This window comes from Plectrocnemia conspersa, unplaced genomic scaffold (genome assembly GCF_051122295.1).
Source record: "Plectrocnemia conspersa isolate PC_06_02 unplaced genomic scaffold, ASM5112229v1 ptg000011l, whole genome shotgun sequence".
Taxonomy (NCBI): domain Eukaryota; kingdom Metazoa; phylum Arthropoda; class Insecta; order Trichoptera; family Polycentropodidae; genus Plectrocnemia; species Plectrocnemia conspersa.
In genome coordinates, this window is record NW_028277175.1 from 11,455,188 (window position 1) to 11,472,960 (window position 17,773).

A 17,773-nucleotide genomic window follows, 5' to 3' on the forward strand; every position below is an offset into this window, starting at 1 on the left:
ATTTTCTCTAATATAAATATATGTTTACTGGTGAAAATGTATTTGGACTTTACTGAAAAATACACACTCATTGTAACATTTATACATTGCATATAAATAAATAATGAGTATGTAAACGAATCATATAATTTTAGAAGCACCTGCCATATAAATTATATTTTCACTGGTAAAAATATATGTTTACTGGTGAAAATATATTCCGATATGATTTTACTGAAATGACACATTTTAAAAAATATTTTAAAATGTGTCATTTCAGTAATTTTGAGATTGTTTTTTTAAATGTTTTTAGGGATTTCCGAGAATTTATGGTTTAGAATTATGTTATATCAGCTTTTTCAGGGGGGGCGGGGGGGGGGGGCAAAAGTTGGCCAGTCAGTGGTCGTTTCTTTTAATATTTCAATTACATTAAATTTATAGTATTTCATTAAATTCCGTGAATTTTTGGTTAAATTCAAGGGGGGGGGGGGCGAATGCCCCCACAAGCTTCTCCCCCAAATGACGTCCCGGATTCTCTAAGAGCTAAAGTTGTTCATTATAAGAGAATTTTTGTATCTAATATGTGTGATTTAGCTCGGCTTGAATTAATCATTACGATATTCATCTGCGAGAATAGAAAAATCTAGGAAAACCTAATATATGATGATCGATAGGAATAAAAAGCACTATTGTCTGCATGGTACTAGATCTGGCGCGAGTTTATTTCTAAATAAAATACGGTATTCTTAGGGGTGGTCACCACAATGATTTAATGACCAAGATTTATATGGGATTCGAACCGAAGTCTTTTGGGTTTAACCACTGACTATACCACTGTTTTTTTTATGATTTTAAATACTGCTATAATCGTCCGAATACCTGTAATTGTTATTTTAATTGATTTTTACATCTGGATATCTATATGATATTTATATTATTTTAACATCAGAGTTGTGTTCGCTATTCCGTGTCAGACATAATAAGAACAGAAAGGCATAAAAATAAGTGGCAATTTGATCGAACTTGTTCTTACAAAATATGATTCAAACTATCAATCACTTTACGTACTTAATATATTCAGATTCTGCTGATTCAAGCTAGATTTGATCATTATTGAATAATAACACGATTTTAATTAATAACAAATTTTAAGTATGATAATGTAAACGCAATAAAATAAAATAATGTTTGCAACAAGAAAACTACAGTATACAATGCCAAGATTGAGAATTTATGTATTTTAAAGTAAAAATGAACCTTTTTATTAAATTAATAATTTAATTCCTAATTATTTTGTATGACTAAAATAAATATTTAACAATCAATTTTAGTATGTCACATTAAGATTATTTATGCAATATGAAAACCAGTGGTAATTTTAATATTATATTTTTGTCATTCAATATAATGAATTGCTATATCATGATTTTCTCTTTTTTTCAAACTACAATATATAAGTGAGGATATTTTCGACAATTTCTTTCACAATCTTTTGAATAGTTGCGATGGACTTTGATGTCAATACTTACTATGATTATATTGGGTTGCTTGAATGGTTTTGTAGTTGCATAAATCTCGGGAGTTTCGACTTTTTAACAACAATGACACCTACTGTGCGGACTGAGGCTAGATCATACTTCCTACTTGGGCAGTCATGAGTGGTATCAGCGGTCGGATTAAACCAGTGTAAAATTACACCATTATCTAGCATCATTCATCAATGTAAGGATACGGATATGTGCTTGACCTGGTCAAGAAGAGTTTACTGCAAAACTCGTGCCGTTTAAGAACTTTCTTGGCCATTCATATATACATTCACTGGCATGCATCGTCATATTGAACTTTAATTCGTTGACGAATTTCGATTGGTTTTACTACAAAAACGAACGACATATTAAAATAAAGATTTTGTATTACCATCTGATTTAGGATGTATTCCAATGGGTGAGGGTGGCGCTGAGTCTCCATCTGAATTGAGGCTGTATGAGTGTTCGTGTTTAATTGGTGCTGATCCCAAAGCGGCGTCTGTCATAAGCCGATCATGTAGTATCACTGCTGATTTTGTGTCTCGTGAGAACCATTCGTGCATGTCGTCGTCGTCTTCGTCCAAAGCCTCCTGCATTGCCTGAAAGGAAACAGTCAACATAAGAAGTTTTTCTACGTAGCTTAGTCCTTATTCAGCAGTCGCCATAGGACACCGGATTGAAGATTAATCACACAAAAAATAAACGAGTTCTCGCGCAAGCTCGCATGAGGGATTGAGAAGCGCCGGTCTGGCGAAAGAAGTAAGTAGTGAACGCTCTGGTATGCGCTGGTGAGTACGTGAATACGCCTGATGCGGTAATCGAACCGAAACGCATCCGCTGTACTCTGCCAACCTCCGTGAAAATTCCATATTGGTCATAAAAGGAGCAGAACTTCTATAAGACAGATGATGGACATAATCTTGGACATAAAGTCTTAAGAATTCACATTAATATTTTATAAATTAACTGCTCGAATTCAGTCTTGTCAAATTACTTAATTAGTTGTTTTTACTACTGAAACATAAGTTAGTCGATTTAGGTAATTACTTCAAAACGGTTAAAAATAGTGAGAAATTAGAATAAGTACTATATCCGAAAGCTTTAGTTGTTTAACATTTCCTTTACTGTGATGTACAGCGAGTGTACATGTCATATTTTATGTGAATGTTTTTTTAATATTTGTCAAATAAAATGTCCATTAATTAATAAAAAAAAATCTGAAGATTCTTTCAATTTTTAAATTTGTGTGTATGTTTTTTAAGAAGTTCGAAAACTGAAGTTGGATTACCCTATATTATTATGCAATAATTGTTACATTTGACTTTAACTACTATTATAATGATTATTTCGTAATAAAATTTGCGTTTTCTCAATTTTAAATTACTATTTTTTATACATATTGAAATGTACACTGAGTGTACATCTTAAGGGGAATGTAAAATAAGTTACACTACTATATTTACAGTTTTCTCTTGTTGGTCCAAATATGGTCGTTAGTAGGAATTGCAATGATACCGGTATTTCTGCAATATATAAAACAGTCAATTCCGGTATTACCAATATTAACGGTATTGACATTATTATTTTAATTAATTAGTAATAAAAAAAGAACAAAACAATTTTTTTGTTGCAACTCGAACTAAATCTTATTGATCAGGAAACAAAAACATGTTATAAGCATTGTGATTAATAGAAAAAACATTTAATAGAATAAAAAGTACGTTAATACTGCATAATATTATTCTATACTTTGATATCCTAATCAGATAACACTACTTTGGTTGATCATCTACAACGAGCATTATTTTATTCTCCGTTTCTGCTTTCAAGCAAAACATGAATCGTCGTTTTCGCAATTCCAAGCCATAGAGATATTGTTTTCAATCAACAAAATGTACGAATTTGCAAAAAAAAAATTTTTCGCTTCTACCGGTATTTCATTTTGTAATACCGGTAGTATCGAAGGTCGATTTTTGCCCAATACCAATATTACCGGTATTGTAATTCCTACTCATTAGTCGTTATATACTCAAGTTTATGAAATCGAATGACTTGAATAAAATATTAGTTTTTATTTTTTCAATAAAATTATGAAAAAATATATTATTAATATTTTTTTCTTAATATAAACACGATACTTATTATTTGTAATGCGCAGATGAAAAGGTTGGCTATCGCTGAATTAGAATAATGTGACAATCTACATTTTTACAGTCTAAGATCTACTTCTATTGTAATTTTGTTTGTGTCGCGTCCTATTTCTAATTCGGGAGCAGAAAAAATCATTAAAAGAGATTATAATTTTAATTACAGGGACTAATAAATTATATGTTTTTACCTTAAAAAATATTTGTATTTTTTACTGTGTAGGTTTCATAAATAAATATTTAAAATTTCTTTTAATACGCAGTATATATGAATATAAATGTTCTGATAATTTTACCTGCTCTTTCAGTATGTTATTATACTTTTATTTATCATTTTTTTGTAGCTGCTTCTGATATAAATAAATTAATTGCTAGCAAAAGGTCATCCGAAAAAAATTCAGATTTCTAAAATACCGGACTAATTAAAAAATATTATCCTGATTTTCCTTGATGATTAAAAAAATCCGTAAAAAGTGAATACTTGACAACCGTATTATATGTATTCATATATTTAAAAGGTGTATCTATGTTTTAAAAATATAAAAAATAATAAGGTAACTAAACATCACTACACTGCATCTGTAGATAGTTTAACAATCATAAAAATTAATGGTGATTATTTTTATGTTTATGTAGTACAAATCTTTTTTTTAATTGTACACACAGGGTCCTGAAGTGCAACTGAGCAAAACAAATTTGGAAACATTTTTGTGGGAGAAAAAAAAATTGCATAATAGTAAAATATTATAAAACTATTCAAAGCTAATAAATAAATTAATTATAAAATTATTAATACATTTTTTAATTATTAGGTGTCCTATTTCTCAAAATACAGGAAGCAATGATGATAAAATTAAATAATTTATTTAGTGAAAGAAAGTTGTAACTTTATTGAAAATTTAATAACATTATAGCTTCGATTGCAATGAATTGCCTTAAGGCAACTTTTGATGAAAGTTTGTCTTTTTGAACGCTGTATAATTATTCATTTTGATAAAAAAAACAAGGCAGTTAGTCTTAATAATAGATTATATTGAATTCCTCCGAAGAGAATGCTTTTTATTTTGTACTTATTATTTTATTATTATAAATGTGCATTATAAAGTAGAATGAACACAAAAAATTCAAAATTCTTTTATTCGCTGAATCACTAGCTTCAAATGCATCAGCTATTCAGGATGTTTAACAAGCAATTCACGATTGCAAAAACGAGCAAGCTAGTTGAACGACCCTCGAAACTATTCGGCGACGACCTAGAAAAGACGTTTTTTTCTGCGTTTTTTTTTATTCGCATATAAAGAAAATCTATTCTCGGTGAAAAGAACAAATCGAGGAAAAAAACAACTAAAATGCAAGTAGACAATTGAACGACGTGACCGATTCGGATGAGTTTGCTCTCGTAATGGCGAAGGTTCGAATACCATGTATGCACGAGAGCACAAATACATGAATATGTATCGCACAAGCAGTATTCTTCAAAGTAATGTGTAACTAAAAAATATGTATGCATTCAAACGTGTAATTTCAGACTATAATATAAAACGTTTATACTCATTGCAAAATCTATTAATAACACCTGAAGTATTATTGGCAATCTCAAGAAGAACCAGTTTAAACATTAATCGATGTGTGCTCTCACTCTCACTCTATCTGTCGATCAATATTCAGAGTCAGAATCTGATAATTTATATAAATCATTTCATAGTTTTCAGTGCGATTAAGTGTACTATAATAAAAGTTGTATTAAGAAGTCGACAAGAATGCCACAAAGAAACCGGTTATCCCACGCAATACTATAGAATCATTAATTATGTTCTTGGTAAGGATGGCATTGAGTTGTGTTAAATAATCATTAGGCTGTAAAATATAATAATTTTAACACAAATTCTTCTTAGATACATATATAAAAAAATGCACCCCGGATTCAAACAAGTTTTTTTTGGTGATACGACAGTTAAATTCAAAATACTTTTTTATATAATCAATTCTATACATATATTTAACATCGTTTCATAATCAAATAAGTACTACATTCTCAGAATCAATTTAATGTTAAAGTGGTTGTGGGTGAATAAAAATATTTATATATTATACATATATTGAAGTAATCTCATAGGATACAAAAAAAATAATACCCATCAGAACGTTCCAGGAAATATCAAATAAAATCGAGACAATTTGTAATAAAACGATCGAATATTATTCAAGTGTACATTTTAACATTTATTTAACTTATAAAGTAAACGAGAAAAAAACTTAACGACACGTGTGCACTCCAAAAAGCAATTCAAGACACATTGCACGGTCAGTGGGAGAGGTTACAGATGTAGGTCAAGTGTAAAAATAGGAGTAACGTATGCGCGTGTACATTGCCCTGCTACACGTGTGGTTGATGAGTATTTCAAAGAGGGATAAGTGTAGTTAGATTGAATATCTTACATTATTTTAAATTATTTGGACATACAAATGTCTTAAATAAAATATGTGATTATATATGTAAAAAGGTTATGTCAAGATTAGAGCCGCCGAGAGCGAACCCGGGCCCTGGGAAAACAACGATTCCGGGCCTCAAGACAAAAATGGCATTTTATATTTTTTTTAACATCGTAATACAATTTCTTGAATAAACAATAAATAGGTTACAAATACATATAAAAATCAGTCACATTGCGACATATTTTTTGAAATCATATTTTATGCAAAATATTTTAATTGGGCATTAAAAATATCTATTCATAATATTAACTCGATAATTAGTCGTGTTTTCTTTGCTGCTCAGTGTTGCCATTAGTGATTTTCAGTCCAGGTCAGCAATAAAATCGTGCCAATCTATGAATAAAGTGAATCAGATACTTTGTTTAGCAAAAATGTCAACAATCAACTCGGTTACTTGCCGGGCTTGCACAGTACATACTATATTGTTGAGTCTACGCAGGAATGTAGTATGCTATTTGTCATCGTAGTGCGAATTATATACCGAGGGGCTCCTCTTGAGCGAATGCCTCACCGGTGTGAACGTACGACCGTGATCTTGGCCAGTGGGCAGCCGTTATTCTACCAAGTCAAGGTGTGTACATTATAATACACGCCCATGAGAGAGGTACCAAAAAAAAAAGAAAACAAACACCGAATGTGATTTTTGAGACATTCCATCAACGCTATAGTTCATTGGTTTTCGGTTGCGTTAATCGGGGCGATTAATGAAACTTGTTTGGATGGTGATGCTGATGATCATCATAGGAACGTAACTACTTAATACTTGATACGTTGATGTATTTATTTTATTTCTATTGTTAATTTAAAAATAACTATTTTTAAGTGATTTTAGGATATACAGTTTCGTCTTTCACAAGTTGTTTCGTCTTTCACAAACTATAAGTTATCTGAAGTGATAACATAAAAGCTACTACATTTAAACTGTAGAAACATTTCACAATAAAGCACACAAGGAAATATAATATAGACTCTTTAGAAAAGTTGAAGGAATATATAACTCCATTATTTATTAGTCACGCTTGCTTAGTTTGATTTTTCTCAAGCATTGCTAAATACCCTGTATATATAATATATCACTTTGTCTCAATTTTAGAAGAACTAATAAATCTGAATCGCGATTAGTCAATATTTGTAATTATGTAAAAAGCAAAAATATTCGCCAAATAATTTAATGCTTTAAAATAGCTTCATATTTTATAACTGGTCTATAAGTTGAGTTCAAGTTTTACTATTAAATTAAAAACTGAATCACTAGAACGAGCCTTAAAATTACAATTAAGGTCCATTTTTCGTGGTGTCATTCCAATTTAATTTCAACAAGAACATTTCCTTAAGGCAATTACTAAATAAAACATATTTAGCATTGTTACTGTTATAATCAAAATATGGCAAAAATAATCGTTTTATATGATTTTATAAATTAAGTGATTTTCTTATATTTTGTTATACATGTAACATAAGTTTAGATGAATTTTTACAATACAACGCCAGATGAAAAGCGACGGAAATGATACATTAAAAGAAAAACGACCCGTTCCGTCAACCGTACGTATTACGGTAGTGCTTAATAGGCATTTTCTATTCGAATTGCGATTCGTTCAATTTCTCGTCGATCGAAATCAAATTAGGTCGGTAATGAACGGTTTTACGAGAGTTCGGTTCTAAATCTAGAATGCCATCTGCTTCAGGAGTAAGATTTGATTGAAAACTCGTCAGATGCGCTCTGCGTTCCCACCTGTGCGAATTGAAAAGACAATGGGCGAATTACCAACTGCGGTAATATATTGTATAGGGAGTATATTAGGTCATGACCATGTATGGACATGTCGCTTTTGTGCGACAGAGTGCAATGTCTCTGGTGGGCGGCTTGTGCGGTCGGCGAAAGAGGAAATAGTCAAGATTTCGACGGCGATGTAGTTGAATAGGAGATGACCTACTATAATAATTATTAAAAAAGGTCAAATTAATTATTGATGTTAATGTAAATGTACCAAAGTCGGTAAACACATTTTACAACTCACACAATCTTCCACGAATAATTCTCAAATCATTTAGCAAAAATATTATTCCGAAACTATGTGCCAATTGGCTCAACCCTGTTATGGCGTCGATACAAACTCATCTTTTATTAGTTTCCGGTTTAATAAATAGATAATGTGTATCACGTATACTTAGAACAAACGGGTATGATTCAGGAGTCTCAGATGATAGTAAATCGTCAATACTAAATGCATTTATGCAAATTTGGATATTGCACTATACAGAAATAGTTCAAGATTCAGATTGATCCTCACAGCATTACCACAAATCCATTCTTAAAAATAGAGCTTTTATGAATTCTTTAAAATTTAAAAAGCATAATTAAACTTTTATAACCACGGATTATATGACAAAATTGCCGTAATATCAATGATTAAGAACTATTTTCTTAAATAAAAAATATTTAAATCAATGCTTTTTATAAATTAAATTAAATAGAGCAAAGTGCAATGGCAGCGTATTAAGGAGTTGGATGGCGGGAGAAAGGAGACGTATCGGCTAGTGCGCACGTCATGGCTCTAGCGTCCATCAAAAGAGGATGCGATCGTGTTTTCAAGACGTAATGAAAATCAACACTGAAATTGCTTGAGTATAGTTGGATTTTCAACAGCACTGAAGAAATGCTTATCGACGTACAATTTTATGTGAAAACTCAGTGAATCATATCTCAAAGCTCCTGAATTTGTTTATAAGAACTATATTTGAACTCTTCGATTAAGAAGGAGTATTTGGTTATTCAGGTATTCCAAATTATAGATCCTGATTCAAGAATTCTGCGATCTAAAGTATCATAGATGACACGAATAACTGACGAATCATCAAAGTTTACGTGTAGAGATAATATTTACATGCTTTCTAGTGAAAGTTTCTCTAGCTAGAATGTCCGATTGAGATCGTAGGAACTTTATGATGGTAAATGAGATCAGAGTAATTACATAATATGTGATTTTTGCCACTAAAAAATAGAAGGTTGTCGGAAGCTCACCTTCAAAAAGTATCTAAATCACTCTGAAGAGAGAAAGAGTCCGCAGCATATCGATTTAAACAATTTTAAATCATCGGCATAGCAAATAAAACTAATTTGTAGCGGCTGTATTTATGTCATTAATGAATAACGAGATGAGCAGAGGGTACAGGTTGGGTCCTTGAGGAACTCCGAAAAGGGTAAGATATTATTTCGAAATTCGGCCGCCATAGGTTACGAATTGTCTACAATCGCTAAGATCATCTGATGAACCATTGCTTGACATTGTTTTTACTCGTAAGTATCCATAACAAATTTTATCGAAAGCTTTTTCAAAATCAGTAAATAGAACGTCTCATTTTATTTCCACATTGAGAGAACATTTTACTGTTTTAGTGAAAAATGGGCGGGACATAAAATTGCTGTTAATCATATTAATACTAGAAAAACATATTGTCTTCAACAGTTCAAAGCCATATTTAAGACATGAATACTCAGTTTCCTTGATGATCAATACTGAAGACCAATTACAAGAAGAAGTAAGCGACTTAACGGAAGGCAGTATGAATGTTCTAAAATAAAATAAAATGCCAGTAAGGAGTAGGAAGAAAACGGAGACGTTGAAGTATTTAGTGTTCTTTTTTTATATCAACAAAAAATCTTTGGCCTGTTTATTAACAGAAAAAAATAATGTGCTGCGAAGCTTCGTAATTAATTGTGTCTGAAATTTAAATATAACATAATGTTGACACATTATGTGCCAACAAGATAAATTTGTATCCAATATTAAATTTTGGATACAATAACAAAAGCTCACAATTCGATTATTTGCCTTAATTAGCCAAAATTCGCACACTACTCAGAGGTTTACGTTCAAATGTATCATGCGTAACATCGTTATGTTTCGGCGTAGCGGTCGTTGGTTCGATCGCACACACACGCACTCATATGGTGGCTCCTCATATAAACATTTTTTATATATGCTATATGAAGAGCCGGCGAGTTGAATAACCGCGAAGACAACACATTAGATAAGTGTGACGACCGCCTCGTGGTCAGGTGCGTAACCCACCTTGCGTGCTCGCCCACAGCACGTTCTCTTCGTCAATCGAGCCTTTCCATTTTGCCCATGGGAAAGAGTGGCGAGAGAAATTCGTGGGATGCAATGCAACTGCACAATTTGCGAACGTGTCCTTTAAGCAACGAGTGTCCGAGAGGTCAACCTTGAAGAACTCCTGGATCAGAACGATTTATGTTCACTCGATTATTTTTTACTAGACCGAAGAGATGCATCACTCGGCAGTCACGAAGGTATAAAAAAATATTAATTTGTGTTTAATCAGCGGTTCAAATCTGATCACGTACTAAATTCAATCATGCGGTTCATCGATCAGCATTCAATCAAATTTCATCGATTGCTTAGAAGGTTAAGCGTTAGACCAGAAGAGCTTTAACTAGACAGGTATTTCTACAAGTTGATCAATTTTACATACGCGATTTATGTGTCGTTAAATTATTTTTTAAATCATCTACACTAGTCGTGTTAAATTATAAAACTAAAACTTCTTTGAATGATTATTTAAAATCGAGTTAGATTCTGCATATATGATTAAAATATTTTCTAGTAAAAAGCATGTTAATAAAAATATGTATTTTAAAGATACTGTATAATTAGTTCCATATTGTACTAATACTATTGTGAGAGAGATATATAATGTAAATATTGTAGATCATTTGCAACATAGCATTGTTGGCAAAAATCCAATCGAGGAATGTTGTATGTGAATAATGCTTCAAATAGTGCGAAACGGTAATGTTATTTATGTAAATTGGACTGTAAATTATCAGTAGACAGTAAAATGTTTTACGACACTTCGCGGTAAGTCGAACGCTAATTTAACTGACGTGTGTAGCTTAAAATTATTTTTTTGCTAATCTAATTAATTATAAAGAGGGAAAAAAAATGTTTGCAAAAGTCCCCTTTTGCTATTTCGTTGGCACTCCTGTTAAAAAAACTTTCGCGTGAATGCTGAAAATGTTCGTCTGCGATCTCTGCAGACGCATTACGTGCGTCTATTAAGGCCAAGCGCATTCTCGAACGACGAATGGCAACATCGAGAAATGCCGCGGCGAAAATTGACATTGCATAATTGAGCGCGCGGCGGGTATGGCCGGTCTCGGCGCGCGATGCGGCCAAGTTCAAGGTTCGAATCGCCGAGAGAGTAACACAATCGCGAAGGCCGCCCATGCAGGTGTTCGAACTCATAACTGTAAAACGGCGAATAACTTCTAATATTTATAAACAGGTCGTTTAAATTTGGCGCGTGTTCGCGAACACGGAGTATTTTAATAGCAATTTTAAATATTTATTTATGTACACGTGTTCGAATTACATAAAAAATATTCTAATTAAAAATCAGCTGTTATTATATCGGCGATAAATAAGGGGACAGAGTTGCCAGCGTTGATAATGCGCTCATTATCGAGCGTAAAAAGTGATAAAACTTTCAAACTCGCTCAATTAAATTCTACGATAGTACCATGTCCGCCCATGTGCTCTGTATTCGTGTTAACGAAAAGTTCCATAGCCGGAGACGGTTCACAGAGCAAACACAATGTTTTACTCCATTATGTTACTTTACTTTCGCTCGTTGAGCGTTAACGAAGTAATTTTATAGCGTCTTTTCACGTGAAAAACTATGCGTTATTGTCTATTTCTTTCCATTTTTCTTTTGATACACGCACCAAATTTATATTATGATTTTATGAATCGTTGCGAATATTAACGACGAACGCAACAAAATATAACAGCAGGCGTAAGCCAAAGGGGTAAACACAAGAACAGACATCGCATCTCACATATTGCTCCATAGTTCGACATTACATTATGTTTTAAAAATATGATTGCTATCCTTACCTATATTACTATGGACTTGTAATAGAATTGATCAAAGTATATTTAAACCAAATTTTGGTCATTAGAAAAGCGCCAAAACAATTATGTATCACTTCTTAGCATGCAAAAATTCACGTCAAAAGCAATAAAACCGTGTCAGCGTCGTCCCACTGCAACGGCGACAGCTCGATTTTATTGCTTTTGACGTGGATTTTTGACTTCTGAGAAGGGATAATTAATTTTTGCGCTCTCCTATTGGTTAAAATTCGGTTTATATATGTTTCATTCGATTCTCACTTGTGTAATTGTAATATTTTTATAAAAAGAGCGTTTGTACTACGACGGCACGATTTTAATTTTTTTGACGTGGATTTTAAACAGGGACGCCACTTGGGAGGTAATTTGTAAAAAAATATACATTGATATTGTAGCATATAAATATTAATAAAAATTGGATTTTACTATAAAATACTATTTTAATTGTGAGCGTCAACCTTTATTGGGCCAGGAAGTATTATCTAACTCTAACAGGAAGTATTGTCCATGAATTTCATGGTTTTAATGTTTAACTATTGAATGTTCAAGAAATATTGAGTATGAATGTTTTAGTATTTATATATAAGTTAGAAAATAATATGTTACCAGAATATTTTAATAAGTATTTAATAAGAAATAAAGATGTACATAAATATAATACTAGAAATAGAGAAAATTTAAAGATAATTAAGTATAAGAAAACGAGTACGGCTAGGGGAATTATGTACGGAGGTTTTGATTTATATAATAGTCTTCCAAGAGAAATCCGAAACAGCAAAAATATAACGGGTTTCATAAATGGAATAAAAAAACACCTTCGTACATATAGACATAAATTATAATATTAAGTCTTTATTATTGTATATTTTTATTTTTTCTTTCTGTTATGTATTTTTTATATATTTTTATATATGTTTACTAAATTTGTTAGATGTAAAGATTAGCTATTAAGCTAAATAAATTAATAAAATAAAAAAATAAAATAAATAAACTAATAAGCATTATATTTTTATGCTGATTTTTTTTTATTATTATTTGAGCAATTTTAATTCTAGCAGCAGCATGAGGGCAGCAAAAATAATCTTTGCATGTTCAGAAATTCTTTTATTATGTACGTTATATACACATACATATGTATATGTGTTGTAATTTTGCAATTTTAGTAATACTCATTAAATTTCGATATAACAGAAAGATACTTATCATTTTTATATATGATAAAATTTTCAATCAACAAATTCAATGTAAGAAACATTGGAAAGTCATTACACATTTATAAGAAACGTTTTTATTAAAAAAAAATACATAAATAAATATGATTGGTGCATATTGAAACGATTAATTTATAATAATGGTAATCGATTTTTAACGAATCATTAAATATTTATTAGTTGAATAGTTATTATAAAAAACTTTTACTTTCATTTTTGCTATGCATTTCCAGGAAAATGTTTGGACATTTTTTTGTTGCTCAAAAGCATTGTTAAATAATATTGAGCAATTGTGTTAGTTTATAATGAAGTTATTATTATATTTAGCATTTGATTGCATTGCATAATACACATTTTTAATTATTTGACAAAAAATAATTGTGTGATACGCTTAAAATAATCTATTTACCATCAATAGCATTAAACAAATATAATTTAGATATAATTGTAATAAATTTCCAAAAATAGTTATTAGGTAAGCAATTTTAGAACTCACATATTTTTCGCAAAATTTAGTATAACAAATTTATTAAATATATTTAAATCGAAACCCTGACTATTTCTAAGCTGACCTAATGAAGTCATTAGAAAACGAAGTGTGTAATATTTCGCAAACTTTTCAAGTGACGATCCCACGATTTTTTGCTGTGGAATTGCGATGCAAAATTGCATGTAATTATGGGATGTGACGTTCGTTGGAAGAGTAAAAAGTGTTCTTTCAATGTCGCACGCTAGTTGAAAAATAATATAAAAAACCATTACATTAGTATATTATTGTACATTATGCTATGAATATGAATAACGATAATACTTTAATCGTATCTGTTTGAAATCGTACGACCTATTTTGCACCATTCATAACTAAAAAAACGAACAACCTGAATCGTTCTAGTGTTCGTTCGACTAGAAATCCTGCATTGCGCACAATAAAAATACAATGATTGTTATTTAGACTGAATGTTTTTTTCATCATCACAATATTCAGGTATACCGCAATGAAATATTATATAATAATAAATATTTAAATGAGTGTATATTATTATTGCATAGTAGGTTGTACCTAAATAAAAAACGTTAAGTGCAAACAAGTGTTTGGGGGCTGAAACGGAAGATTTATTTTTATATAATATGGAATATGCTAAGAGTATTATCGTACACATTTTTTTAATGCCATGGATGTTTGAAAACGTGGGTATTTAAGGCGAGCATTTCACATGTACGTAAATGTGAAATAATAAATTTAATATTTATATAAAATTAAACCATAAAGTTATTAATAATGTTAAAATTAAATAACGATTAATTTATTAGTTATTTACTGTTTCAGTTACGTAATAATGAACAATAACATAAATTAGTATCCACTATATTTTTATTGGCAAAAAATAGAAGCAGTGATAAAAAGTGGAACGTTATCATTATTAATGATTCACAGACATTACATGTTTTAACTCATATTTTTATAGCACAGATAAGAGTAAATATCTTATCAACATAGGTATAACTGTTAATTTGCAAATTCAAATTGTTGTTATACAAAACATGGGAATAAGGAAAAAATATATACATAAATAGTAATATAATTATTTATTACGGGAAAACTTATTTATTTATGATAAGTAATGGTTTAATATTCCGTAATTATGACTGATAATTATAGATGTTATTAAACTGTATTTAATTCATAATAGAAATATTTACTGAAAATAAAAACTTCTATAGTCATCAGTGGTTTTTTAAATCATCAATATAGTAATTATACTAATTAAACATTTTTTTATATGAATTTATATTAAGGAAACTTGTTATTATTTTATATCTATATAGATAGAATGTACATATAATACATCAATTTAAAGTGTGTATATCTATTGTAATGTATGTTATCAGTGAAATTATATATTCACTTGCATTTCAGCGAAATCATATCGAAACACATATTAACTAGTAAAAAAATATTTTATTTGACAGGTGCTACGGAAATTATATATTTACAGTTCTAATAGCCACTTGTTAAATCCTGTACGCCACCAGCGAATCTCGTTTTAAAAAATAGTTGTAGGGCGAAACATCACATGTTAAGGCCAAAAAATTTAAATCTAAACCTAACTCAAACGAATTCACAAAACCCAACTTGACCTGATAAAAGTCCTTAAGCTAACTATAGTTTTTGAACTTTCATTAGGTCTAGTTAGATTTGTGTAATTCGTTTAGTTTAGGTTTTGGTTTGAACAGCAAATGTTTCGCAACTGTCAAATTGAGTTTCATAGAGTTGAGACATCTGACATTAGTTGAATTATATTTATTGCTTTATATTTTGCTCAGATACACTGTAAGACCCTGAGAAAAATCACTCAATCACATGAACAACTTTTTCAAATATTGTTTCTCTTTTTGATGATAGAAATGCGGATGAAATTTAAAAGTAACATTTTGTTTAAAAGCGACATGACATTTTCACGATTGTCTTTTTTGATTGCTTACATCATAAGTTAATATATTTATTAAACTGAATAAAAACTACGAATGTAAATGTTTTATTCATAATTATACACATCAATGTCATTCCCAAAAAAACTAACATTCTTGAAATATATTCAAATTTAATTGTATAAATATTTTAAAGAGCTATTAATGGCGTATGAAATTCACAGGAATCCATTTTGATCATCCTGCAGCACTTCATACAATATAAATCAACGCTTTCACTAATATTGATTAAATAAAAAATTAATGTTTTTTATAATTAATTTTTAAATGTGTTATAAAAATAAATAAATATTATATGAAGATATATGAAGCGTTCTACTGATTTTATTTTATGGAAGAAATAATACATATTTTTATCATTTACACTATTGCAGTATAGTAGACCCAAAATACGCTTGATTTCAATCTTATTTTAACACACAAACATGTTTAATTAATTTATACATTTTAACTACCGCTCTGTATATATCGCTTCTACGATAATACATAACACATCCTTGTTCGTAACAGCAACATGTGTTAGATAAATCCGACAGTTTAAATTCGTGGTCCGACTGGTTTTCGTTTTAAAGTTATTGTGTTTATTGCGATAAACGACGTAAATTGTTTAACATTACAAATTTCAGAGGTTAACAAACTTTGTCGGGCACCTCCCTTGGCCGCCTCGTTCTCCGAGCTTGTCATACTAGTGTTGTGAAGCAGGTTCAAAAAGCTGCCTCTCTCGTATCGACTTTATTATATCCGACGTACTGCTCTGCCGATAGCAACAGAGATAATTTCGTCATTTAAGCTCGGGACGTAGAGATAGGGACTCGCGATTAGGGGTTCGTTTCACCAAAAGCGACCCGAGAGGTCAAAAACATCATTTTTGGAAGTATAATGCTTCCAATTTAGATTGTCATTCTTTTGTGTCTATTTTTAGAGCTTCTGTAGGTTCAAACATACCGTAGAAGTACAAATTAATAATTTTTTAATTATTATTAGTAACAAAAATATTTGCAAAACTTTACAAAAGTGTATTCTAAATAGACAGAATCTTGTTGAAGTGGCAACTGTCTATATATGTCACACGAAAGACTCTCAATTTGTGTATGTATCATATCTGTAAATAAAATTTCACAAAATATTTTTTTTTCAATATGTTTATCATGTACATTTAATGCATTTAGTGAGAGCAAGTTTGTTGATATCTGCGTCGTAGAAAGCTGGCGCCTGCTATTTTTTTCCAACACCCAACGCAAGTATTAGTATCAAATAGCCTAATATTTTGTATTTAGAGCAGGGCCGGTGGGGAAGGGGAGAAATTCATGGGGCCCAACTTTGGAAAAAAATTATAGCAAGAATATATATTACATATATATACAAAAAGTAAAAATCGACCTCAAATGATGAATCTGAACTAAGCTACAGTTGTTTGAGATGTAGGTATGTACTGATGTATTTCAGGAAAGAGTTCCTTCAGCCATTTTTATACATACAATATATAAAAGGAGCGGAACATTGCCTTCAAAACAACCCATTTTCTAGGTAGTACTTTTACAAAAAACATTTTAAAATTTGTTTGCAAATTATTGTTGACTTTATTGCTTTTTGAACGTTTAAAAAATATTGGACAAGTAAATTAGTAGCAGTAAATTTAGGATTTAGATCTGAAAATTCAGATCCTAAGGAAGAAGCTTATACATAACGAAAAATCAATCGAATTATATTAATTTAATGTTTTTATAGATTGTATTATCAGTAATTTGACAACTGGATTTAATGCAGGCAAATAAATCAATAATTCACTAAGTTTCATGTGGCTGTTCCTAAAAGAAAATCTACAAAAAACAGTCTCCAATCTATCCTGAAAATATTTTTTAAAACATGTCATTTCAGTAAAATAATATGTGAATATATTTTCACCAGTGGATATATATTTTTACTAGTGAAAATATAAATTATCTGGCAGGTGTTAGTACAATTATAAGATTTTACTTTTTTATATG

The 17,773-nt window shown here is 30.4% G+C and overlaps 1 protein-coding gene across 3 annotated transcripts in view; it reads right to left on the bottom strand.

Moving 5' to 3' along the window:
* CrebA (Cyclic-AMP response element binding protein A) overlaps nt 1-17,773 on the bottom strand; it is a 104,703-nt gene that overhangs the window by 1,811 nt on the left and 85,119 nt on the right. For all 3 annotated transcript variants that reach the window (XM_088198129.1, XM_088198128.1, XM_088198130.1), the window contains one exon: nt 1,897-2,104. In XM_088198129.1, coding sequence (XP_088054255.1) covers nt 1,897-2,104 — 208 coding nt within the window. The remainder of the gene's footprint in view (nt 1-1,896; nt 2,105-17,773) is intronic.